The 25863-nt window shown below is 45.4% G+C and overlaps 1 protein-coding gene across 2 annotated transcripts in view; it reads left to right on the top strand.

The window, feature by feature from the left end:
- Window positions 1–25863, top strand: part of Cnn3 (calponin 3) — a 156364-nt gene that overhangs the window by 1606 nt on the left and 128895 nt on the right. For both annotated transcript variants that reach the window (XM_040751957.1, XM_040751959.1), the window contains exons 2-3: window positions 4797–4948; window positions 24355–24477. In XM_040751957.1, the coding sequence (XP_040607891.1) occupies window positions 4797–4948; window positions 24355–24477 (275 nt within the window). The remainder of the gene's footprint in view (window positions 1–4796; window positions 4949–24354; window positions 24478–25863) is intronic.

The raw sequence follows: 25863 nt of genomic DNA, 5'->3' as shown, positions 1-25863 counted from the left end.
ACCAGTGTGCCAAGCACTAGAAAAAGGCCAGGGACACAGCAGTGAATGAAACAGAGAAGCTAACAGGAGATGAAACAAAATGAGTAGTTACCACGCAGAGGACTAAAATCTCACGTGAGAAGCACAAGTTATTTCCAGTGAGATGCAAAGCCACTGGGACTTTTGGGCAGAAGTAAAATATTTATCAATTGTTTAAAAGCAGGAACGCACTGGATGCAGTGTTGAAAATAGCCTTGAGAAGTAAAGGAAGTGGGGATATGACCTGTATGAAGCTGTAGTCACACTTATGTGAGAGTGCCTCAGGTGGGATGGTAGCTAGGGAGGCTCCGGAAGTGATCGGAGGGGCGGGGGAGGTGGCTCAGCAGTTTAAGAGGGCTTGTTCTTGCAGTGGACCAGAGTTTGAGTCCTGGAACCCACGTGGTGGCTCACAACCATTTGTAACTCCAGTTCCACAGGTCTTGTAGGGATCCAGTGAAGTCCCGAGTGAATGTGCATTATTGATATAGTTGTGTCATATTGTGGTTGTTTGAATGAAAATGGCCCTGCAGGCTCCTAGGAACTGGCGCTATTGGGAAGTGTGGCTTTGTTGGAGTAGGTGTGGGGTTATTGAAGGAAGTGCATCACTAGCGGTGGACTTTGAGGTCTCAGAAGCTCAAGCCAGGTCTAGTGGCTCAGTGTACTCCTCCTGCTGCCTGTGGATCCAGATGGGAAACTCTCAGTTACCCCTCCAGCACCATGTCTGCCTGCATGCCACCATGCTTCACACCATGACCTTAATGGACTAAAGCTCCTCATGCGTTGCTGTGGTCACAGTGTCTCTTCATAGCAGTAAAGCCCTAACCAGTACATGTATCAAGGACCCCAGTGCCTCAGTCCCATGGCAGCGGCCCAGCCTAGGTGACGTGCAGAGGGATGACAAAGCCTTCCTCTGGTCCTGGTTGGAATGTTGGTAGAGTATGCAGAAAATATCCACTGCAGCTTCCCCCACTCCAGTGTTTACATCCTGAAACCGCTCCCTGTAGATACTGTCCCTACAGAACTAATCCTGCCTCTTTGTTCTGCTGTGTATAGCAGCCCTGTCTCCTTGCAATAACCCTTCCTTCCATCAGCTGTGTGTGGCCTGCAGCTTCTTCATCAGAGAGTCCAGACCACCCAATTCCAGCTTCTCTGTATGTGTATCTGCACGCCTGCCCTTTCTTTATTCCCTCACCAACCAGTTAGGTCAATCCCAGGAGCTATGCAGAACATGATGGAATCCTACACTCTCTCCTGACTTCCAGATGACGCACAGATATACATGGGAACAAAAACCCTCATACATATTAAATAAATCTTTAAAATTAGAAGATAAAGAAATGATTGGATGTTAGGCGTGTTTTAAGGTTATTATCAGTTAATATTATCTCCAATATGTCTCTCTTTTTTAAAGATTTATTTTAATTTATGTGTATACATTTGCATGTTTGTGTGGTTGCCCATCTACTAAAAGGATTTTAAAGCCCCATTAAAAATATTTTTATTCGCCGGGCGGTGGTGGTGCATGCCTTTAATCCCAGCACTTGGGAGGCAGAGGCAGGCGGATCTCTGTGAGTTCGAGGCCAGGCTAGACCGACAACCTCCAAAACAATACAGAGAAACCCTGTCTCGTAAAAAAATATTTTTATTCATGTGTGTGTGTGTGCTTGTGTGTTTATATGTCCACACATGTGTGTGTGTGTGTGTGTGTGTGTGTGTGTGTGTGTGCATGCCTGCAGGGTTTGTCGGATCCCCTTGTAGCTGGAGTTGCTTGTCGTTTTGAACTGCCTAATGTGGCTGCTGGAAATGAACCTGGTCCTCTGGAAGAGCAGTAAGTGCTCTTAATCACTGAGCCGTCTTCTTTGAGGGGGGGACTCTCTTAATACAATAAAAGAGTAAAGTGGGCCCTCGGACAATCATTTTGATGACTTTATTTAGTAACAGGGTCAATGATTTTAGTGACTTCACTTAGTAGCGAGCTTAAACTTCCAATGAGGGTTTCCTTTAAATAACAGAAGGGAGACTATTCCAGTAAGTCTTATGAAGCTCCCATTTCATTGTGGATATTAGGTTTTATCATTGACTGTTCCATTGTGAGGGGAGGGAATCTACTTGGCAAACTACACACTTTTTTAAGACCCCAAATGAAAATACTAAAATGAGTATCAAGCAGGTGTGTCAATCACGTGTCGCAGGGAAGAAGACAAGTGAGTGGCAAGTTATAAAGTTAACATGTGATTCTAATTCCCGAAGTGTACGCCACAGCTACGCCACATTCCTTTCTGACTCATTCTAGAACCTTCTCCCATTAAAATGCCTGATGAGGGAAAAATGCATGTTTTGTGTGCTTATCTTTCTGTGTGTTCATGTCTTATTAAAAAACTCATTCTTAGAGCAACACAGGGTGGGGACAAAGGGGCTTCCTAAGAGATGCGGCGTGAACACCAAAGGCAAGGAGGATGCAATAAGATGAGTGTGGCGAATGCTGAAGGCGTTGGCCTGGCCCAACCACAGAGCTTGTGAAATAAAATGGAAACAGCTAAAACTGATAGGGAGTTTGATTGCATGCATGCTTTTGGTAGATATTCTTCTATTGTAGTCAGGGTTGTTCTGACTAAAGAAACTGTAGGGACATGCAGTCATCTCTGTCTCTCCATACCAGTGGGTTTTGTATCTTCAGATCCAAAATGCTTGGGAAAGCATTTATAATGAACAGCTACAGTATACTATTTGACTAGCATTTGCATTATATTGCATAAGTCATCAGGGGATGATTTAAAATATATAGGAGGAAGTGTGCAGGTAATATGTAAAAATGACACAATTTACTTGTAAAGAACTTGAGCGCATGGAGATTTGGGGTTCTGTGGGGGACCCAGGTCCTGTGCACCACAGGTCCTGATGGGATGACTAACTGATTTTTAATGTCTTTTCTCTTTTTTATTAATGTGTGTGAAGAGTGTTCTGGAAGGTTAGAAGAGGGTGTCATATCCCCTGGAGCTGGAATTATAGGCAGTTGTGAGTCACTCCCTACAGTTGCTGGGAGCTGAGCTCCAGTCCTCTGCAAGAGCAGAGAGAACTCCTAACTGCTGAGCCATCTCTCCAGCCCCTACTGTAATTGATTTTTTTCTTCCTTTTTTCAATTTAAGTTAGAAACAAGCTTGCTTCACATGTCAATCCCAGCTCTCTCTCCCTCCCATCCTTCCCCCCCTCACCAGGCCCCCAGTCCCCCACCCAATCTCCACTCTGATCCCCAGGGAGGGTGAGGTCCTCCATGGAGGATCTCCAGAGTCTGTCATTTCATCCAGGGCAGGGCCTAGGCCCTCGCACAAGAGTCCAGGGTGAGAGACCATCCCTCATTGTGGGATGGGCAGCCAAAGTCCATTTGTATGCCATTTAATTGATTTTTATAAAGTCATGATTTTGTGACTAAAGAGTTAACATTTTTAGCATAATTTAAGAAACTGAATATAGACTCCTGTGGTGGAGCTGGTTACCAGTTGAAGACTCAGTGTGCTGAGACCTCTCCTAGGACCTGAGCTTAGAGAGGCCAGCCGTTTTCTGAGGCTAGAGTGGTCAGTGGTGTTCCTCTAGGAAGCTTCACTCTGACCACAGAGCCTTAAGTCCCTTCTCCACACAGAAACCTCTTGTCTTGTCTTCATCCTGCTTGCCTGACCTGACTCCACCTTTACCCTTATTCCCAGAATTCCTGCTGCCCCATGAAACAGCTCACACCTTTCTCTCTTCTGGTGATCCTGCCTCTGCCCAAAGGCTTCCTGCTCCTGCCCATCTGGTGATTTTACACTCCAAGTCTTCTTAGCTTTTTTGCAGGGTCATTCTTGTTTTGAGGGCATTGATTCTTTTTTTTTTCCACAACCCTTTACCATCCCATTTGAGGCTTTTTTCCCTGTCTTACATTCTCTTTATCTGTATGTGTGTATCTTGTCCTTTTCCCAGTCGCTTTCTTGGTTTCAGGAAATCAACAAAACATCTTATACTTCCATGTTCCATCCTTGGTTTTTTTAATGATAGTACCAATTTTTAAAAAAGATTTATTTATTATGAATATAGTGTTCTGACATACACACCAGATCTCATTATAGATGGTTGTGAGCCACCATGTGGTTGCTGGGAATTGAACTCACAACCTCTGGAAGACTAGCCAGTGCTCTTAACCTGTGAGCCATCTCTCCAGCCCCAATAGTACCAGTTTTTAAAGTGCATTTATGATCTTCTGTATAAAACCAGCACTTATACAGGGGCATAGATTGTTTTTCTATGTTCCTATTCACATTAGTTCCCCACCACTGATATAATGTGGTGAAATGTTTCCATGTGTCCATGGTAGGTTACGTTTCTAAATTAAGATTTTATTTTTAATGCTGTGCACGTGTGTGCGGGGGACCATAGGAGCATTAGGTTCCCCGAGGCTGGAGCTGCCCAACGTGGGTGCTCAGGACCGAACTTGCATCCTCTTTAAGAGAAGTACACTCTCCTACCCACTGAGCCATCTCTCCAGCCCACACTGCGTTTCTTCTCCCGCCCCCCCCCCCCAAGATTTACTTTAAGTATGAGCGGCTTGCCTGTGAGTGTGTATGTGTCCCATGTGCGTGCCTGGTGCCAGCGGAGGGCGGAAGGGGGAGTCAGGTCCCCTGGAACTGGAGTGAAGGATGGGTAGGAAAGACAAGGGGGCAAGTGCTCCTGACCGCCCAGCGACCTCTCCAGGGACCCATCCCTTGGTGATTCTTAACCTTAGGCCGGCCGTCTGCATCTGTTTCTAGGTGGACATACCACTGAGATCCTGAGGCTGGTTGGAAGCCTGTCCAGGGCTTACTCACCTAGGCACTATGTCATCGCTGACTCCGATGTGATGAGTGCCAAGAAAATTGAATCTTTGGAACATGCTCGAACGGAGAGAGACTCTGCTCCTGAGGTACGTGACCGTCTCTATAAGTGGCAAGTTGTCCATCGAGTTCAGTTGTCTGAAAATAATTCCATAGTATTTCAATGCCCTGCCCTTGATAGGTAATACATTGTGTACTGGTAGGGAAATATTTATCCTTTACTACCAAGAGATAAAAATTACTTTAAATTTTCAAGTTAAAAGTAGCTCTTACTCTCTTATATTATTATTTTTAGAGAAAACTGGCTTTCATTGAATTTCAACTGTGAAAACTGATTTATAGTAACATATATAAAGCATTCAGGATACCTCTTGGATCTTCATTAAAGTACTTTATTAATGCACTATATTTATTGTACATATATATATATGTATCTGTGATTGCTTGTCTTCAAATCACATTTGTATTCACCTTTAGAATTATTTTTCTATTCCCTATTGATGACTTTATTTTAGTATTTTAATCAGTGATACAAAAAGTGAAGTAAGAAAATAGAATAAAAAATAAAGGTAAAGTCGCATCTTTACTGAAGAAGAGTTGCTCCTTGTGTGATCTTTCATCTTTTTCTGTAGAAATTGCCCAGCATAGGGCTATGTATCAGATAGCTCAGAAGAGGGTAGTGGATAAACTCAGGCTGTCAGAGTCTGGGATGTTTGCACTTGCAGACCCAGAGAACGGAGTTCATCTCCCTCAGGCAAGCTCTGTACAGGTTAAAACTGGCGAACTGCAGGTTCATATTCTCAAAAGTAGGTAAAGATGGTTTCTAGGCAGGAGACGGAAGGTAATATACAGTAGCACTATGGGAAACCAGGTGGAGAGTCCTGCCTTCTGTGGCCCCGGGACTCTCCTGTATCGTGTTGAGCCAGGTTGGCCGGTTCTTGGTTGGAAGTCTGGGTCCACTAACTGAGCTCCCCGCTTCTCCCCTTAGTCTCCTCCGCACCACATACTCTCACACACTGTTTTTAAATAAGTCATTGTAACTTACAGCTGTCACCCCAAGCCAGCATACTGTTAAAATGTGTACTCTTGCAAAAATACGTCAAACAAGATCAGAATGTGAATCTAGGTACTTTCCTTCACGTGTACGGAAATGTGTGGGAGACCAGCTGATGCCCCCAGTCCTGGAGGACTGTGTTAACTTCTCAGGACCGGCGCCGTGGTGGTAAGACACCACAAACTGGGCAGCGCAAACACACGCGCTCTCTCACGGTTCTGCAGGCCGGAAGTCTGAAGTCAACAGCGTCACGCCCCCTTAGAAGTCTCTAGGAAAGATGCTCTCCTTGCCTTTTCCTGGCTTCCAGCGTTTGCCAGCAGCCCTCAGCATGCCTTAGCTCGTGTGAATATTGGTATGTTTTTGAAAGGCTTGTATCATAATAGTCCATTTTTCATATTTGGCACAGATATCAAACCACTTTTTTAAGGATAAAACATTAATTCTGAAACCGATAATAATTATAGTCAGCATTACGTCAATCCCAGCTATGCCGGTTATCCCTTCATTTATCTTTTCTCCAATTTCAAACCATCCATTATGGAACCGTCCAGTCCTAACACTCCAAATGGTGATATTGTTCCCCATTCTTAACATGGGGAAGAATTTTTTCCAACCTGATTCCCTCCTTAAGAGTCCCCAGGTGTTTCGCCAGATCTGCAGATGACAGGAAGGTGGAGCTGTGTAAGGGTAGCAGCCAGGGTGACCGCACTCAGCTGGTGGTGGGTGGCGGTAGGGCATACGGCTGTTGCTAGGCCTGCGGCCGTCGCTAGGTGGCGTGCTGGACAGAGAATGCGAGCGAGCATGCAGTGCACGGCCAGGTTGGGGGTAGCTGCTCCCGCAGCTGAGGGCGCCCAGCATGTGAGGGTACAGGGTGGCCTGAATGACAGCCCAAGGAGTCACAGAGAGCCTGAGGGAAGGGAGGGGAAGCCACAGCGGCAGTGAAGAGGTGGTTGGTGTCGTCGCCACCCTGGCATGATCAGATAATGCCCCTGTGTTAGGCACCAGATGAAGTGTTTATCTCAAATTTTCTATTATTAATAAAAACTTGGGAGTCACAGATTGGGACAAAAGCTGATAAATCCAAAGAGCAGCTGAGAAAACGATTGGCTGACCCCACTCTCCAAGTTTCCTGGGATCAGAACCACCCACGAATTTCCAAATCTCCCCTTCCTTTCTGGGCATCTCTGTCTGGGTCCTCCAACATCTCTATGGCTAATTCTGGCCAGCTGAACATTGACTCTGCCCTTTGATTCAAGATTTAACTTTATTGGCGGTCTTGGAGAGCGAGTGAACAAATCCCCTGCAACAATACTATTATCTTTGACATGATTATCAAGCCTGTATTGGTAATTTTATTTTATTAAATTGCATACATCAGTTTGATTGATGAGTCAGAAGTTCAAAAGAGAGGTCTGATCTGGAATATAAACCTTGGGGTTACCTTTGTATAGAGTAAGTGAAAACAAGAAAAACTGTTTGATAACAGAAGGGGACTAAGAACTGGGCCCAGGCACTGTAGGTGGGCTGACTGTGGCAGTACTGGCTGTCAGTTTATTGTGTCTTTTCTGACTGCTCTAGGTCCCTGGTGTAACGGTGCCTTCTTCCCCAAACCTCAGCATCGCAGATGTCCGCTGCCCACTTTCATTTTCTCCTTTTTGGGAGCAAGGGGGTATTTCTCTTTCTTCCTCAGAATATATACTGCTCTATTGTTGCAGCATTTCCCCAACTTTACCTAGAAATATATTGGACATAGTCTATTGCAGTGAAGGTAATTTAAATTTGTCTGTCTTTAGCAGCTTTGATTTCTGTTAACATTCTCTAAATGCCTCTCAAGTCACTCATCTTGATCAATCACGTTAAAGACATAGTACACTAGAATAAAAAACGTAAAAGCAGAGTGCCAAGGACCCGCCTCCGCTTTCCAGGGTCTCCTCACACATGTGGAGACGTTCACTCGGTGCACAGTTCTCGTCTCCATGTAGATAAATGGCTTGGCTATCGGCGGTGCTGACACCGGCCCTGGCCATCCCCGTGCTTCTGTCCTCGAAGTATCCAGAAGCAGACTCAGAAGAGCACCGCACCTTCAGCGTGTGAATTGTGTCCATGGGTAGAAGTGGTGGGGCTACGTGAGAGTCGAGTAGAAGAGACGAGGTGAAGGCTGTGGACGGTCACACCAGTGCCCGTGGTGTAGACAGTGAGGGAACACACCAGTCTGTGGTGTAGACAGTGAGGGAACACGCCAGCGCCCGTGGTGTAGACAGTGAGGGAACACACCAGTGCCCGTGGTGTAGACAGTGAGGGAACACTCCAGCGCCCGTGGTGTAGACAGTGAGGGAACACTCCAGCGCCCGTGGTGTAGACAGTGAGGGAACACTCCAGCGCCCGTGGTGTAGACAGTGAGGGAACACGCCAGTGCCCGTGGTGTAGACAGTGAGGGAACACGCCAGTGCCCGTGGTGTAGACAGTGAGGGAACACGCCAGTGCCTGTGGTGTAGACAGTGGGTGACCTGGCGATGGAAGGTGAGCGGCAGGCAGGGCGCTCCCTGTGTCCCTCATGACAGCAGGGCCAGGCGTCAGCGCTCCCTCTTTTTTACCTCCTCCTCCCCTGGCCTCGAACTCCGGTCGGACCCATGGTCTGGTCTGGTCTGGTCTGGTCTGGTCTGGTCTGGTCTGGTCTGGTCTGGTCTAGTCTGGTCTAGTCTGGTCTAGTCTGGTCTATTCTATTCTGGTCTATTCTGGTCTAGTCTAGTCTAGTATAGTCTATTCTATTCTGGTCTGGTCTGGTCTAGTCTAGTCTAGTCTGGTCTATTCTAGTCTGGTCTAGTCTAGTCTAGTCTATTCTGGTCTGGTCTAGTCTGTGACATTTGAAACAGTCTAGACTTATCATTCAGGTTGTTTTTGTTTAAAGCTACATAACAGTTTGACCATTTCCACATCAATTTTCATCAAAGTTTCTGGAGTTAGTTCTCCTGCCTGCGACTCTAGGAATGTCAGAATTGACAGAGATAAATCAGACTGACTCGTAGGATGACCGGCAAGGATGGAAAGAGCAGAAGGAGCGGTGACGAGGACGCGGGGACCCTGGGTTGGTGGCTCCTTCTTCCCACCCTAGGTTCTCATTTTGATCTCTGTTAGTTTGAGGGGTGCAGAGTGGGGACATGGGGTCCCAGCGGGTAGGCCACTTACCAGCCTTTTAGTCTGTAAAAGGAAGACTTATTTTGCATTACTATTCTGTTTGAAGCAAATTCAGGGTCAGGTTCTAATTGGAATCCGGGTTTTGATGTGCGGTCTGCGTGTGCCCTGCCCATACCGGTTCATATAAACAGCAGCCTCTCCCTGGCAGAATTTTCCTCACCTTTTCCCTGATAGAACTTTACCAATACAATTTCCTTCCTGTTGCTATAGACCTTGAATTCTATTTTAATGGTTTAATTTTTCAGGCTTTTTAAGTGAGTCGGGAAGCGTGTTCCATTTTGAAACATGAGCAGTAGCTGCACTGTGTGATCGTGTGGTCTTACCCATATTCTACGAGCTCTTCTGTAACCGAAGTGCCTCAGTTCACTGCGTGAGAAGCCCAGACTTACATCCCTAATGCAGGCTCGCCCTTGCGCAAGTGAAGAAGCTCCCCGAAACCCGAAGACAACACTGGTTTCAGTTCCCTAGAATTAACTAAGTTATGTGGGAATGTCCTCTTTGGTTTATGACTTATTCTTGTATACAGTTTTTATGGTGTTGGACGTGGAGAGTCACACCTATAATCTCATCACTTGGGAACTGAGACAGGTAAATTGCTGCGTGTACAAGGCTAGCCTAGTCTCTATAGGGAGTTCAGGCCAACCTGGACTGCAGAGTGAGACCCTGACTTCAAAAAAAAAAAAAGATGAAGAAACTTAATAAATAATAGAAATTTAAATAACAAAATTCTGTGAACTTTTAAATGTTTTGCCAGTTTGTAGAAAAGTATCATTATCAACCTATTTATGATAAATATGCAGCACATTTTGAGTTTTTTGGGTTTTGATCTTTTTTTTGTTGTTTTTTGTTTGTTTGTTTGTTTGTTTGTTTTTTTGAGACCGGGTTTCTCTGTGGCTTTGGAGGCTGTCCTGGAACTCACTCTTGTAGACCAGCCTGGTCTTGAACTCACAGAGATCTTCCTGCCTCTGCCTCCCGAGTGCTGGGACTAAAGACTAAAGATGTGCATCACCACTGCCTGGCTATTTTGAGTTTTAAAACTGAAAAGTGTAGCTTTATTGATTAAATGATAGAGGAAACTTCCTTCGGGTTTCTCTTTATTCCTTTTATTTAGATTGTAAGAAGTGATTATTTTTTTATCCGTGTGTATGTCTGTATGGACATGCATGTGTGCATGTCTGTGTGGACATGCATGTGTGCCTCAGGGGTTCAGTGCTGGGGACTGAATTCCAGTTCTAAGAGCTGCAAGCTCACTTGGCCATTGCCCCATGGCTCCAGCCCCCAGGAATTGTTTAATGGTATCAAGTTGCAGATGCTTAGTCTACTGTGTTTATAACACGAAAGTAAGAGCGATGAGTCTTCTGGATTTACTGTAAGGCTGTATTAGTTAGCCTGCGTCTCCGAGTCACTTCATTACCTTCATGAGAAACCCTTCCTTTGGCTATCAGCAGCCTAGACTAGAGAACCGAGAAGCAGCGGATTAAGACCCTCTCACCTCCCACAAAGGAATATTTGCTTGTGAAATCACGTGCATGAAAAAAAATGTTCCGACAGGCAGCGGTGGCACAGGACTTTAATCCCAATACTCAGGGGGCAGAGGCAGGCTGATCTCTGTGAGTTCAAAGCCAGCTTGGTCTACAGGCTAGTCCCAGAATAGCTAGAGCTACACAGAGGAACGAAAAAAATCTCCAAACTTCTAAAGAACAAGTAGTCTCCACTGGGATTAATTCTGAAGTCTAGAGTCACTAAAGAGATGCCACCAACCACAGTGGCTAGTAACCTCCCTAGAGAATTGGTTCCTGGAGTCGCAAGGAGCTAAACAATGATTCCCACTGGAGCTGGTTTCAGCTGGGCTGCTCACAACCCCTCACTCCCCATCCCACACCTGAAGGAAAGGAAGCTGTGGGCTTTGCACTGCGGGCTTAGTTCATCCTTTTATTTGCTTCTGAACCGGAGCCTTTGTTTTCCTAAGTGCCTGCCTTGACAGCCTTACTCCTGCTAACTTCTGTCAGGTGGTCAGTTGGCCCCCTTTCAGATCATATGACTAAAGGAAAAATCCCTGTGACACCGGAACAAAATATTTTTATATTTTTAATCGTAGAATGAAAACTCATATATAAAGCAAAGTCCTTGAAAAGGATTTCAAAGTTAAAAGTGGAGCCAGCCTTCATCACTTTGAGTTTTCCCGCTGGTCTATAATTAGCCTTCGGCTGTCTTCCCAGGAAACGGTGGCTGATGGTTCGTTCATGTTGAAAACCTTGAGTGCTGATTCTAGACAAAATACTACGGTAACAATCAAAGCAGTACTTCATTGACTAGATTCTAGAGTCAACTCTGACAGTTTTTCTTCTTTACTGTCTTCTGTTCTTGCAATATTTCATTCCTTTTGGTTTGTTTCCTAGTTTGAAATGTTTAGGCAGTGAAGATTAAGAGGAAATCTGGGCATTTGTCATCATTGTCGCAGCCTACTGTAGAGGTAGCCGCAGGTACTGGCTGGAGTGGCGTCCGACTGGTGCTGATTTCTTCCCGAACATGTGTGCATATGACCAAGGATTAACGTATCTACATGGAGTCGTACAGACCTTGTTGAGGGCTCCTTAGAAGTAGGTGGGAGCTAGTTTATACAAAAGAAACCGTGTATTACCTGGTTTTGTTTTTAATCTACACCTTGCTGGTTTTCTGTGTTGGCACACATGCATTCGTCCGTCTACCTTGTACTTTATAGTGATTGCCTCCTGATCTTAGTATCGATGTGCCATGCTCCATTTTTTTGTTGTTGTTTTAATATTTGTAGGTTTATTAATTTCAGGAGTTCAGAAGAGGGCATTAGATTCCCTGGAACTGGGATCATAGACCATTGTGAGCCACCATGTGGGTGCTGGTGTTTGAACCTGGGTCTCTGGAAGAGCAACCTGTGCTCTTAACCACTAAGCCATCTGTCCAGTCCCAAACAGTTGTTTCTGGTTTTTGTTTGTTTTGTTTTGTTTTGTTTTAATTTTATTTAAATTGTATACAGTGTTCTGCCAGCATGCCAGAAGAGGGCACCATCTCATTGTAGATGGTCGTGAGCCACTAAGTGCTTGCTGGGAGTTGAACTCAGGATCTCTGGAAGAGCAGCTGGCAGCTGATGCTCTTAACCTCTGAGCCATCTCTCCAGCCTGTTTTTTGTTTGTTTGTTTGTTTATTTTGCTTGTTTGTTTGGGTTTTTTGTTTTGTTTTGTTTTGTTTGAGGCAAGGTTTCTCTGTGCAAAACAGCTCTGGCTGCCCTGGAACTCACTTTGTAGACCAGGCTGGCCTGGAACTCAGAGGTCTGCCTTTCTCTGCCTCCTGAGTGCCTGTAATCCTGGCAGGGATTAAAGTCATATGCCACCGTGGTCTGACTGAGGTAAACATATTAATTGATACATATTCTGCAAGCATTCTTATGCCTGTCCAAACGTTCTGTGCTAATCACGGGTGTTGCTGTGATCAGAAGAAGGCTAACTTGAACAGTGTGTTGACAAGAAATGGCCTGTCTACCCTTCTTTCCCCATGCCTCCGGGTGGATTGTTGAAACACCATAGGGATTACGAAAGAGTACAGATGTGTGCGGCAGAGACCACGGTAGTGGCTATCCCAAACTCACATTGTCTTGTTCTCAGTGAAAACAAGCCTCTGTTCTACTTAAGCCACGATAGAGAGAAAACGGAGGCGCAGACCTCACCCTCTGCGGTTACTCTGGACCCCAGTCAGCTCTGTATGACGTTCTTGTCCATGGCTGGCCATAGTTAGCTTCCTAAAGCGCTTCACTGCCCCCGTCATTCATTATCCTAATGTTTCCAGTGGTTTCCTCAATATAAAAAAGTATCATTGGAACCAAAATGTCCATTAGAGGAACTGTTTAAAAGCAAAAGCAGGATAAAAATATCTGCCATTAGTCATACCCCTTTTTGTGTTTTTACCTTCCACCTAAAATGAAATAATAAGTACTGAGGGGAAAAATAAAACCTTGTGTTATATAAGTAATTGTATCTAGCCTCAACAACAGCAGCAGAAAATAACTAAAAAGCTTATCACGTAGTTCCGTTTTAAGATGTTTTCGGCACAAGCTGGACAATTGGAGAGCTCTAGCTGGTCACATGCCAGCTTTAACTTGGAGAAAATGGCAGTGACAAGAGGCACCATGTTAGATACTGGGAAGGGGTGTTTAATAAGAGGAAGTAATACAGGCACAATAGTGAAAGCTTACGAAGGAATATTAAATATGATATAAATAAATGTAGCGGTATACTCTTGATGTTTAAAACTACATTTTTAGCTAGCCACTTCCCAATTTAATATATTGACAGTCGAAATTCTTGTGGGTTTCTTTGGGGGGGTGGCTTTTGCAGCCTCCCAGTGAGAACTGTAGTGGCTTGCACTAGTCAAGGTCTGAGAGAGGGAAGCAGTTGGACTCCGTAGAACTCTTTTTAAAGATTTATTATTTTTTTATGTCTGAGTGTTTTACCTGCACGTATGTATGTGTGCCACGTGCATACCTGGTGCCCATGGATGTCAGAAGCGGGCACTGGATCCCCTGGAACTGGAGTTACCAATGTTTGTGAACCACAGTGTGGGCAAGAGTCATCTCTCCAGCACCTGTATAATTTTTCTGGAAGTCGAGTTAAGAGAATTTCCTGGCAGATTCGATAGGCATTTGAGAAGAAGAAAGTCAAGCATGACTTGGGAACTATAAACCTGGGCAGTTGTAAGAATACTGTTGTTGGCCTGGAGAGAGGGCGCAGTGGTTAAGAGAACTTGCTCAAGCTCTTGCAGGGGACCCAGGTTCAGCTCCCAGCATCCACATGGTGTCTAACAACTGTGACTCCCAATTCCAGGGCATAGTGCCCCCACCTCTGACCCCCATGGAATGGACACTACACATGAACACGGCTCCCATACAGAGATACAGGCGAAACATTAATACATATAAAACAAATCAGTCTTTATAAAAAGAACAAACGTGTGTGTGTGTGTGTGTGTGTGTGTGTGTGTGTGTGTGTGTGTGTAAGCATACTGTTGCTTACTCTGGGAAGGCTGTGAGAGGAGCATTCCTGCCTCCAAGTGTCTCTGTAGTGTCGCATATCATGCAGACTTAGCCAGCAGCCTCCAGGAGGCTGGAAGACTAGGGAGCCCTGGACTTCAGAGGTGTTTCGGTGCCTCTTGCATTCGGGCAAAGTTTTCCCAAACCCTACACCTTTGCTTGCTCTCTCCTTCTTACTCCCCTAGCCTCCGCTCAACTCTTTAGTCCCTGTTCCCTTCCATCAACCCATTCGTTCCTTCTGTTTTCCTCCCTGGGAAGTCCCTCCCTCCTGTGGATTGGTGAAGAATTTCTATTGTACTTATTTTCCTGCAGACAAGCCTGCTGTGTTGGATGTCATTCCTTCATCCTGCCACCAGGTGGCAGCACACTACAGAACATTGAGCTGTTGACCCTGCACTATCTGGAAGCTTTCAGAATTACAGACTAATCTGGTCATAGTTAGACAGGAAAGTCTTCTCCACTTCTTTGGTGAACGTCATGTATCTCTGTTAGATGGTATTGTCTGTTCTTTTTTCATTGTCCTTTCTTGAGTTAGAAAACACTCCACATACCCCTGGAGTCACAGTTGTATTCTGGACTGTCTTCGCAGGACTGGAAGCATACATAGTTCATTGGTGGCACTGCGCATGTAGGGTGCACACGGGCTTGCATTTGACCGCTGGCATTATAGAAAATGATGCTTTCAACCCAGGCACATTGCTGTAGTATTGTCATATTTATTCCAATTTATTTCAGATGCTCTTCTTTGTCTGAGGTAGTAGAACAGCTCACTTGAAGCTTTACCTTCCCCCAATAAAACATTTCTTGTGTGTGGGGGGTATACAATCATGGGGGGCTTGTGTGCAAGTGTGTGAGTGAGCCAATGCAAGAGGAGGGCAGATGTCCACTCCGTCACTCTCTGCCTTATTCTGCTGAGACAGGGTTTCTCCTTGAACCTGGAGCTCATTTTTTTTTTCAACAAAGCTTGCAGCCAACCAAGCTCCAGCGATCCTCCCGTCTCCATCTGCCCCCCTCAACACACAGTTACAGGTTCATGTGAGATCACAACCAGTAGTTGTTACAGCAAGCAGCTGTGTTTTTGTTTGTTTGTTTGTTTTGTTTTGTTTTTCCTGAGATAGGTTTTCTCTGTGTAGCTTTGGAGGCTGTCCTGGAACTCGCTCTGTAGACCAGGCTGGTCTCAAACTCACAGAGATCCACCTGCCTCTGCCTCCCGAGTGAGTGCTGGGATTAAAGGCGTGTGCCACCATGTCCAGCTTTTTGTTTGTTTGTTTCTTTGTTTTTTGGAGGGGAGGTGAGCAAACACTCTTAATCACCTCTAACTCTAAAATATTTCTTGAAAACTATAAAGAAGTACAAAGCAGCTACTAATAGAGCAGGTTTATATGTAAAATTTTCGCTTAATCTAGTGAGGAATATAAGGGAAGCAGGTGTCTCTGCCTCAAGAAGACTTTAGTGCAGTTGGAGACGAGAGCGCAACAGTAGAAACCTTAGGAGTCAGCTGCTAATGGAGTGAGGGATGTTTCTGTCAGAGTGCCAGCTGGGTAAGTACGGACCTGGGTTTGGATCCCCAGCACCCACATAAAAAGACACCTGTGCTGGGTGTGCAGACACGGGGGATGGGGGTGCTCCATGGAGCTCACTGGTCAGCCAGCCTCACCAGATTGGAGAGCATCAGGCCCAGTGAGAGACCTTGGCAGTGAGTACGGTGAAGAGTGCTTGACAGTTCCCAGAATACCCCATCTATGTCCTCCAGGCAAGGCATTAAAGATTAATTTTGAAGAAACTGGTTTCTCCACCAGAACAAAACTCTAACACATGAGTCCTGTCTGTCTTTCACCCTTCAATGCTCAACTCAGCCCAGACAGTGGCTGCTACCACCTCATTAATTAACATTGGCTAGGCATTCCCACTGTCTCAGCTGTTGACATTGGGGCCACATAAATCTTTGTTATGGGAGAATGGTCTGTGTATTACAGGGTGCTTACCAGCAACCCTGGCCTTTCCACCAGACGCCAGTGAGTGATGCCTCCCAGCCCATACACACCCATCAGCCATGACAGCCCTGAATGTCATCCAATGGTCTGGGGAGGGGTCTTCCCTCCCTTCTACTCAAAAGTCACAGGTCTGAGCCAATAGTCATTGAGTATCAGACATTCTAGAAGTGCCTGTCACATAAGAACCCAAACCACCAGTCAACAAAAGGCATTTTGAAGAAAGGTGGCATGGAGGAGCTTAGAAGAGAACAGTTATTGTCAGAGAAATGAGAGGACATCGTCATTGAGAATACGTTTTTGAAAACTCAGAAACACTCTAATCCAATAAAATTTTTATTGCAAGGATGAAAACTAAATCTATAAACACTGGACAATCACACTGAACATTCTGCTAAAAAATATAAGAAAAGGAGTGAGCACTAGGTGATGAAATAGAATATTCCAGAAAAGGCAAGGAAACAGGAGAAAAGTTCCAAACAAAGGATGGCCTAGAAAAGGTTCCCAGACCTAGAAGGACGTGACCTTCAAAGTAAAAGGACAGTAACCAGTCCAGTCAGACTGTAGCCACAACAAGGTAAGTCATCTAAGGATGCAGGACTCATGACAAAGAGAAGAAAGACAAAACAAGACCAAACAGGGAGGGAGTTGGTACAGATCTGTGTGTGTGTGTGTGTGTGTGTGTGTGTAAGCACAGAAGTTTGGGTCTTCTGTTAATGGCATTCTTTTGTTGGCTTTTTTTCTTTGCATTGTTTGGTATGGATGTAACTCCGCAAGACCCTCAAACAGCTCTCTTAAAACAGACTTGGCAAGCTTCTACTACAGCACCTTCCCGTCCCACAAGGTGGGGTGCTGCCTTCATGGATTACTGGGGCTGCCCAGCTTCTTGAGAGTTTGACTTTAAGGCATCTGGTGCATTGTCAACAGAATCTAAGCAGGTCTAAAAAAAGAGGGTGATTAATGGGGTTTTACTTCAGATGTAAACTTCACATTACCACTGGTGTTTAGTGAAGTTCTGTTGTTGTTGTCCTGCCCGTCCTGGAATTAGGTCTGTAGACCAAGCTGGCCTCGCACGTACAGAGATCCACCTGCCTCTGCCTCTTGAGTGCTGGGACTAAATGCGTGCACCACCACTGCCCGGCTATAGTTCTTTTCTTATAGTGTAGCTAATGTGTGTACACGCTTCTCATCCAATGAACATTAACTCCAGTTCTACATAAAAGTAAAATATCTCAACCCAGAAGAAGTCAAATGCCTCAACTCAGAGTAAAGTAAGATGAAATGAGTAAAATATCTGCGTAAGAAAATATATATTTATTACCACGTCTTACTTATCACTCCCCAGCCTTACCATTTCGTTTTTTGTTGCTAAAAATCAGTTTGTAGCTTACTGGGTTCCTTTGAACACTTGGATACTATTTCCATAGGTGGTAGGCCCAGGAAATACTTGTGAATCCTGGCAGCTGCCGACACACAAGGATTCCATAATTCTCATATCTCCAAGCAAGGAAGACCCGGTGGTTATTCACTTCAGGTTTAGGCGGGGCACTGGATAGGTTGACAGGGAAGCGAGCACAGAGAGTGCTCACATGGCCTACAGGTGCCTGGGCAGTGCTCCTCCATGGTAGCTGTCTGTACAGCTAAGAGTGAAAAGCTCGCTTTCACTGGGTCCCACTGGTGACGCATTCTCTCTGCTTGGGCAAGTCAGCCTCTCTGGGCCTCTGCTTTCTTCCGTGATGAGGAGGCCCAGCTAAGATCAGGGATGCTCAGCTAGCCACCAGATCCCACAGCAGGTGCTCAAGGCTGACTCACCAGCTCTAAATAAGGCTGCCACTCACCCCAGGCCTCTCCAGGGTGTGCCAGTATCTGCCCCGAGTCCAAGTTGTGAGTCTTGGCCTCCATCACCAGGTGTTTTGTATGCCCACCTGCTGGGTCAGCCCATTGCCCTTGTTCCAGAAACAGACCTCATCCCGCCCCATTTGGACCTAAAAGTGTATTTGTTATATTTATTTATTGTATGTTGCGTGTATAGATGTGTGGATATATGCGGATGTGCTTGTTTGTGGAGGCCAGAGGATAACTTGCGGGAAATGGTTCTCCTTCACTGTGGGGTCCTGGAGATCGAGCTGTGGTCATCATGCTTGACACAGTGCCTTTTCCTTCTGAGCCATCTTGGCAGCCCAGAAATCTGTATTTTGTAACCCTGGTAGCGTTTGTATTTGGAGAATTTTACTGCTTCACAAGATCATGCTCAAAACCAAACTACAAAGGGGCCCTCGTGGCTAGAACCGCTAATCTCAGCTATTTGGAAAACTGAGGTGGTAGGTCGAGCTGTCTGTACTATAGAGCCACTTGAAGGCCAGCCTGGGCTGTCTGTGAGATCCTGTCTCCAAAGAAGTAAAAAGGGGCTGGGCAGTTTGCTCGATGGACAAGACTTCTTGCTATGCAGGCAGTTAGGATCTGAGTTCGAATCCCCAGCACCTAGATGAAAAACTGAGTATGACTCTGTAACTCTGTATGCTTATATCTCCAGCCCTGGGGTGGGAGAGTGGGGGTGGGGTAGGGCAGTGCAGGTGGATCCTGAAAGCTTGCTGGCCTGCCAGCGTAGCCAAAACTGAGCATCTGGTTCTGGGAGAGGCTGTCTTCAGGCACTAAAAGCGAGAGTGGTATGTGAAGGTGCCATCCTGCTCTGACTTGAGAGTGTGCTTGTACACACACACACACACACACACACACACACTGTTTAGGAAAGTGCTGAAGATAAAACTCAGTGGTGTGGTCCTTGCCTGGCATGCATGAAGTTTTCCCTAGTACTACAAAACAAATAAACAAGTAGACCCCCGTGAGCACAGCTTGTTTTCCCTGCCTGCATTCTCTTTGGGGTGTGACAATACCTTTGGTTCAGCTGGGAGCCAGAGAATAGCCCCAGGCTCCCCACAGCTCCTCCCCATTGTTTGCTGTCTTCATTCCTCCTACTAACTGACAGCATCATTGCCCTGCTGTCTGTCTCCCAGCTTTCCCTCCCCTAGTCCTTCCCACGTCTGTTTTTCCTCCTATTTGTCAGAGTGGTATTTCTTGAATGCAGATCTGATCACAGACCCCCCCCCCCCATTAACAATGGCCAGCATCTCATTCCTTTAGAATTCCCTAACCTGGCTGTAAAAGCCTCTTCTCTCCAACCCTGTGTCTCCTGCTGGCTATCTTGTTCCTTCTGTGTCAAAACACAACTCCCCACACATTCTTTGTTCTCCCAGGCCTCCATGCGAACTTGGCGCCTGCTCTGTCTCAAGACCCTCCCCTCTTCTCCTACACGTCATAGATTTTGTGTTCATAGTGACTCCATCACGCATCTGCAGGAAACCTGAGTTAGTAGTTTCTTACTGGATGGCTAACATGATCATTTTGTCTCATTCTGTACTTGTCTTTTGGTTTGCAATTACCCTTGGGGGAGTGGGGGACAAACCCAAAAACTTGTGGCCTTGCCTCTGGCAAGACAGAGTGCCGCTGTCCGGGGCTATCATTAATGACTGACAGTGAAGTCACTTGGCCCTGTCTTCCACAGTTGTGTTTGGCTCATGCTGCCTTAAACCCTGTCGTTAAGGGGGCAAACTCTGGGCTTCCTAGTCTGTACTGACTGAGGAAAGGGTAGGTCTCTTACAGCTTGTGGACAGAGGAGAAGCCTCTGTTTCCCAGAAGTCGTGGCAAACATCTGCCTCATGGTCTCCTGTTGGGTTATGTTCCCATCTATTTCAGCCAACCAGAGGAGCCAGGAGTGGCCACTTTTTGTGTGTGGAGAATTATGGTCAGTTTGATTTTGGAATGTGGTTAAACCATCCAACACACATTAGAACTAATAATACTCCATGATGCTTGAGCTATTCCAAGCCTATTTGGTGGTTTTAGTTGGGGATAAGTGAGATGGGATGAATACCACCAAGGCCAGCTGGGAGAATGAGTTATCCAAAGGAAGATTGAGTGGGTATTGTCAAAAGAAGCTATAGAAGGCTTCAGAGTCTTTGGGTTATAATCCAACAATTGTCTTTAGAAAAAAGAGTTTCCCCCATAAGCAGGAAGGGGCTTCTCAAGGGAAGACGCAGCCCTAGCTCACTTGTCACTTACTGGTCAGCCTGGGTACGCTGGGTGTGGTGGCGCCTGAAAATCCAAGTGCTTGGGATGTATAGGCTGGAAAATCACTTCAAAGCTGGCCTTGTCTACACAGCAAGTGTCAGGCCCGCCAGCCTGCACATGTAAACAAGAGTCACCACACCTGAGAGCCAGGTCACAGAGGCTGGCTGAAGAGCCCCAGTGGGAGATTTGGGTCTCCACAAGCTGGTTTACTAGACTGAGTGGCAGCAGGCTCACACGACCACAGGTCTCTCTTCTGTGTCACTCCATGACACATCCTCAGTTCCCATGAGATAAACATCTACCAAGCATTTGAAGGACAAGCATTTAAAAATTGTTTTGTGGTAAATGGTGGTTATCTTAATTTTAAAATGATTGGTTCAACCATCGTGGGAGGTGTGTGTGTGTGTGTGTGTGTGTGTGTGTGTGTGCGTGTGTGTGTACATGTATATATAGAAAGAGTGATGACATTATTTTTAAATATTATGAAAGAAAGCTGAAAGCATGCTTGTTGAATAAAATTTGGTGTTTTAGTGTTCATCTTGTTTCCAAGATTTTGCAATAGTGTGGCATCCATTTAAATAAGTATGTTATACGTTTCAGTGTGGTAACAAGAAGAAATGACTTCATAGCCACTTGGTCTGCTCTGTTGTGGTTTATGATGCCATCTGGATTCTCTGGTGGAATTATTTTCCACCTAAATCACTGTAAACTTCTATTTAGTTTTCACAAATCTGAAGCCAGCTCTGTTTGTGGTTTTTAGCAGTGATGTAATTCTGGAACATACTGTGACTGTTAAAGGTTGTCATATACCATCAGTATTTAACTCAGTGTTTCTCACAATTTCAGACAAACTAGAAGCCTGAAAAAAAATCCACTTCCCTGCCTGAGGATTTTAGTGTTTCCTGTCTGCCTCGCCACTCACATTTGATCATATGAGATGAGTGGAGAGGTTCTGGAGAGTTCTGCCCCTCAGTTAGGAGGCTCAAATACAATGTATGCGGTTTTTTTTCCTTGTGTGATAGAGAAAGAAAACAAACTGCACTCCCTTGGCTGACAGTGTAAAAGTGAGTGGGTTTATTTCAAAGCATATCTGTATTTGGGATGTGCACAGTGAACTGCATGGAAGAAATGAGGCAGCTACGTTATTCCTTTCTCAGAGCCCTTTAATCCAGCCGACTACCAGACAGCAGCAATACCAAAAGTGCAGCAGTTTCTTGAAGGAACCGGGGGCCTGAGAGCCAATAAGGAAGTCTGAAGATTTCAAGGTCCTACGTTCTTATTCTGCATTTCTCCCCAAAGCCTTAGCGGTTTGAGGGCGGGGCGTGTCACTGATGACATTGGTAACCTCAGTTCACAGTGCAGAACTGACTCAGGGTAAAGAGACTGCAGGAGCATAGTTCTCACAAGAGCCGGAGAGGAAGCGAGATTTGTGGGCTCCTTTCAGTTTATAAATATACAGGGAGTTAAAAACAAAGAAGCCCAGGGTGGTGGCGCACGCCTTTGATCCCAGTACTTGGGAGGCAGAGGCAAGGGGATCTCTGAGTTCGAGGCTAGCCTGGTCTACACAGTAAGTTCCAGGACAGCCAGAGCTCTGCAGAGAAACCCTGTGTCAAAAGGCCAAAACAAAAGGAGGAGGAGGAGGAGGAGGAGGAGGAGGAGGAGGAGGAGGAGGAGGAGGAGGAGGGACAAAGAAAAGGAAACTGGTCAGGGCAGGTACTTGCTGTTCACTGGAACAATAGGAGGCAGAGAGTAGCCTCCATATGAAGGTGGTGTAAGGTACTAGGTACTAGGAAGGTGTTGTTAACTTCTCCTCGGCGAAGCGCAGAGATCCGGGGACACCATCAAAGGACTATTCCACATATATCAGGTCACGTGAAAAGCCTGGGCCCTGGTCCTCACATTGTCACCTTGAGAATATAGATTGCTCTACTGTTCAGTGAGAAGGTGTGATTTGTTGGTCTCCTCAGCCCTGAGGTAGTCATCTGCTGTGCATCCACAGGAGAGCTGCACAGGATTGGATCTGTTATCGTCAGGTCCTGGCAGGGAGGAAAGGGCTCTGGAGGCAGCGCACCCAGTATGAGGCTCCCCATTCCCCAGAGACATCGAGGAAGGTGGGGAGGTGTTTTCTTCAATGATGTGATGCCCTTGCTGCTGTAGATGACCTTTCAGATAGCTAAACTGATTAGTTCACCAAACTAAACTTGGGTGGAATAGCTTCTTCAGTCTGTCATTGGCACTCTATCTGGGGTAGAAAATGTCTCCCCAGGAAAAGTCCATGCAATAATATGGCAAATGTTTGCCAAGTACTTAAAATATGGGAGATACCATACCAGACCCAGGTATTACAGCAGTTGGAAAAAAAAATCCTCTCAAGTTGTGTTCTGGTGCGAGTGGCAGGAAATCACATACACAAATCAACAAGTTAAGTTGGGGTACTAATAATTTGTATGAAGGTAATAAAGCAGGACATTGATGGAGGAGATGCTGTCTGTCCTCTGAACAGATAATGTTCAGTTGAGAACTAATCTGAAGGACGAAGCTAACTGTGAAACCGTCTGGGGACGGGGCTGACAGGGTGCGTTGGAGCAGATGAGGTCTTCAGGAGGGAACCCGGACACACAGAGAACAGACAGACTGTGGCCCATTGAGCCAGGAGGAACTAGAGACAAACTGGTACCCGATGGTACCGGAACCTGGGAACAGCTTCAAGGAGCTTGACCTTTATCTATCCACTCGCAGGGAAGCCTGTGGACGGTTTTAAGTAGGAAAAGGGAAGGACCTGCTTTACATTAGTAAAAGACGAGTCTTGGTGATTCTGTAGAGAGTAAATTATGGCAAGATAAAAGAAGGGAAGAGGCCGGTTAAAAGGCAGTTGGTAGCAGCAGCCAAGGTGAAAGACGGCAGTGACTAAAGCCAGGGAGGAGCAGAGACATTTGGAATCAACGAATGACTGCGGGGACACAGAAGGAGGTTTCTGGAAACACACACGGGGCTGCCCCCTCCTTCCATGTGTCCCCGCCAGTCCCAACATAAATCTTCATTTCTATGCAGGAAACTCGTGATAGGTTCTACTGTTCATGGTTTTTATTTCTGTCCAGAGAAGGGATTGGGCTCTGTGTTATTACTTGACTTATTACTTACTCGTTTTTCAGTTACTAATTCCTACCAGTGAGGCAAGTGCACAAACTTACTTCTTGGTTTCTAGGACACTGCTTCCTGGGCCTGTATTCTGCTTCACACGAAGGAGGTCATTATTTAACAACTGTGTGCACTGCTGGGTTCCACTGACCTGCACTGCCAATGAAGTACATCTGCAGTTTAACACTGCAAATTCACCCCCAGGCCAAAGGCAGCTTACAACTTTCCGTCTTGCTTATGATTTAGAGGTGTGCGTGCATAGGTACCCTTGTGCATGTGGGGGTCAGGGAGCAACCGTGCAGTCTCTTCTCTCCTTCCGCTTGACCTGGGTTCTGGGAATGAACTCAAGCTACCAAGGCTTGCATTAGCTACCATCCACTGCCCAACAGATGTATCAATGTATTCACACAGGGAATGTGCTTCTGTTTCTCTGCACCCTCAACAACACTGGGCGTCTATAATTACTGTTCAATAAGTATTTGAAAACTTACTCTTTCCTTGGGTTTCATTGTTAACTACCTGTTCACGTCCGCTGGCTTTGTGTTTCTTCTGTTTGAAATGATCTGTCCGTCTTCTTTGGCTATCTTAGTATGAAATCGCTTCTCTATTGGTTTACCTGATCTCTTTGTATATATCAGCATGTTACACTCTGCCTGTAATATAGTTTATGGAAAATCTCTCCCAACGTATTGCCAAAACTAACTTTGCTTAAAATTAATTGAAATTTTGAATTTAAATTTTAAAATTGCGTTTAGGGACCTCTTCGTCATAACCCATTGTAAGGTTGGATGAAGTATGTAGTAGGCTTTGCACCTCTTACTTTTAAAGCAGCTAAGGTGAGAATTAAAAGTGAATAAGAATACAGGTGTTAACCCTGTCTGCCTTAAGTGTTCGCTATTCGTTCATTTCGGTCTCTCTGTTTCCTTCTAGTACTGCCTTCACCGAATTCCAAGAAGCCGGGAGGTTCGGCAGTCCTGGTTCTCCTCGGTGTTCACCACCTTGCACTCCATGTGGTTTTCCTTTCCCCTGGTTTACCATATAAAGCCAGATTTGGTATGTAAGCCTGTTCCTTATTGCTTGTCCACTGATAATAAGATCCATTGTTTCATTCAACAGCTATCGTTGATCAGTGAACCGGGGCTTTTTAGAGATACATAAAATGGGTAGTTTATATGCACTGTGCTGAAAGAGGTGAGAAATTTGCCTTCCTAGCTACAGTTTAACTGTTCTTTCTTTTATAATGGCAAGTGCCAACAGTGCTGTGGTTCCTAACCAGCGCCATGTGCGAGTGAGCCACCAAATAGTTGATTCTCTTTCAATAATAGTCTTTCTGGTATTTGGTAAGACTTTTACCAAATATGGCTCGTAGCAGTCAGAATTTCATATACATATATATATATGTAATTATTATATTATGTATATTCATATATATTCAAGTTTTCATAGGAAAGAGGACAGAGGATAGAAAGATGAACACTAAACACATTCTCGAATCACTGCATTCTCGGTGTCTGTAGAAGTCTTGCCCCTCGTGTGCAGTCTTTGCGGTCAAGTTGCAGGATTCATTGCAGATGTGCAGAGGAGAGAGTGGGGATCAGTGGGTGTGTACCGCAGTGCTGTACATGTTAAATTATGCTCATTCCTGTGGATGGCAGAATCCATTAGCTGCTGAAACCTGAAAGGAAACTACTTGATTCCCAGATAGAGGAGTCCTGGCAAGTATAGATTATTCTCATGAATAACTGAGCCAAAGTGTGTTTAGCTACAGTGGTTTAGAAAGTTCTCTATTAGTTGCCCTTCATCAGCCAGATTGAAGTTCAAACTCTCATTCTGGAGGACAGTTTAAAACCTTCATTTTATACATGGATAGTTCTCTATGAGGTTCTTGTTGTTGTTGTTTTGTTTGTTTGTTTTGATTATTTTTCAAGCCAGGGTTTCCCTATGTGACTTTTTAGACCAGGCTGTCCTCGAACTCACAGAGATCTGTCTGACTCTGCCTCCCGAGTGCTGGGATTAAAGGCAAGCACTACTACCACCGGGCTCTATGAGTTGTTTTTGTTTTTTAAGTAGCATTTTCATACCATAAAATGCACAGCTCTTAAGTGTACAGTTTGACCACATCCGTAATAAGACAAAAACTTCCCTCAATCTCAGAGTGTTTTTCCTGGCTTCTTCCTTCAACCCAAGCCCCCAAGAAATCACTGTTATTTTCTGATTTAACCACCCTAGCTTAGTTTTATACATGTCTATTTTTATTTTATGTGTATGGGTGTTTTGCCTGCATGTATGTTTGTGTATCACATGTGTGCCTGGTGCCTATGGAGGCCTGAAGATTCATCAGATTCCTGGGGACTGAAGTTATAGAGGGTCATTAGTTTCCATGTGGGTGCTGGGAATTGAACTCAGATCCTCTAGAAGAGCAGCCAGTACCATTAACCA

The sequence above is a fragment of the Mesocricetus auratus genome, unplaced genomic scaffold (assembly GCF_017639785.1).
Source record: "Mesocricetus auratus isolate SY011 unplaced genomic scaffold, BCM_Maur_2.0 Super-Scaffold_100009, whole genome shotgun sequence".
In the NCBI taxonomy this organism is placed as follows: Eukaryota; Metazoa; Chordata; class Mammalia; order Rodentia; family Cricetidae; genus Mesocricetus; species Mesocricetus auratus.
The sequence above is the reverse complement of the archived record's forward strand: the minus strand, read 5'-3'. Positions and strand labels throughout refer to the sequence as shown.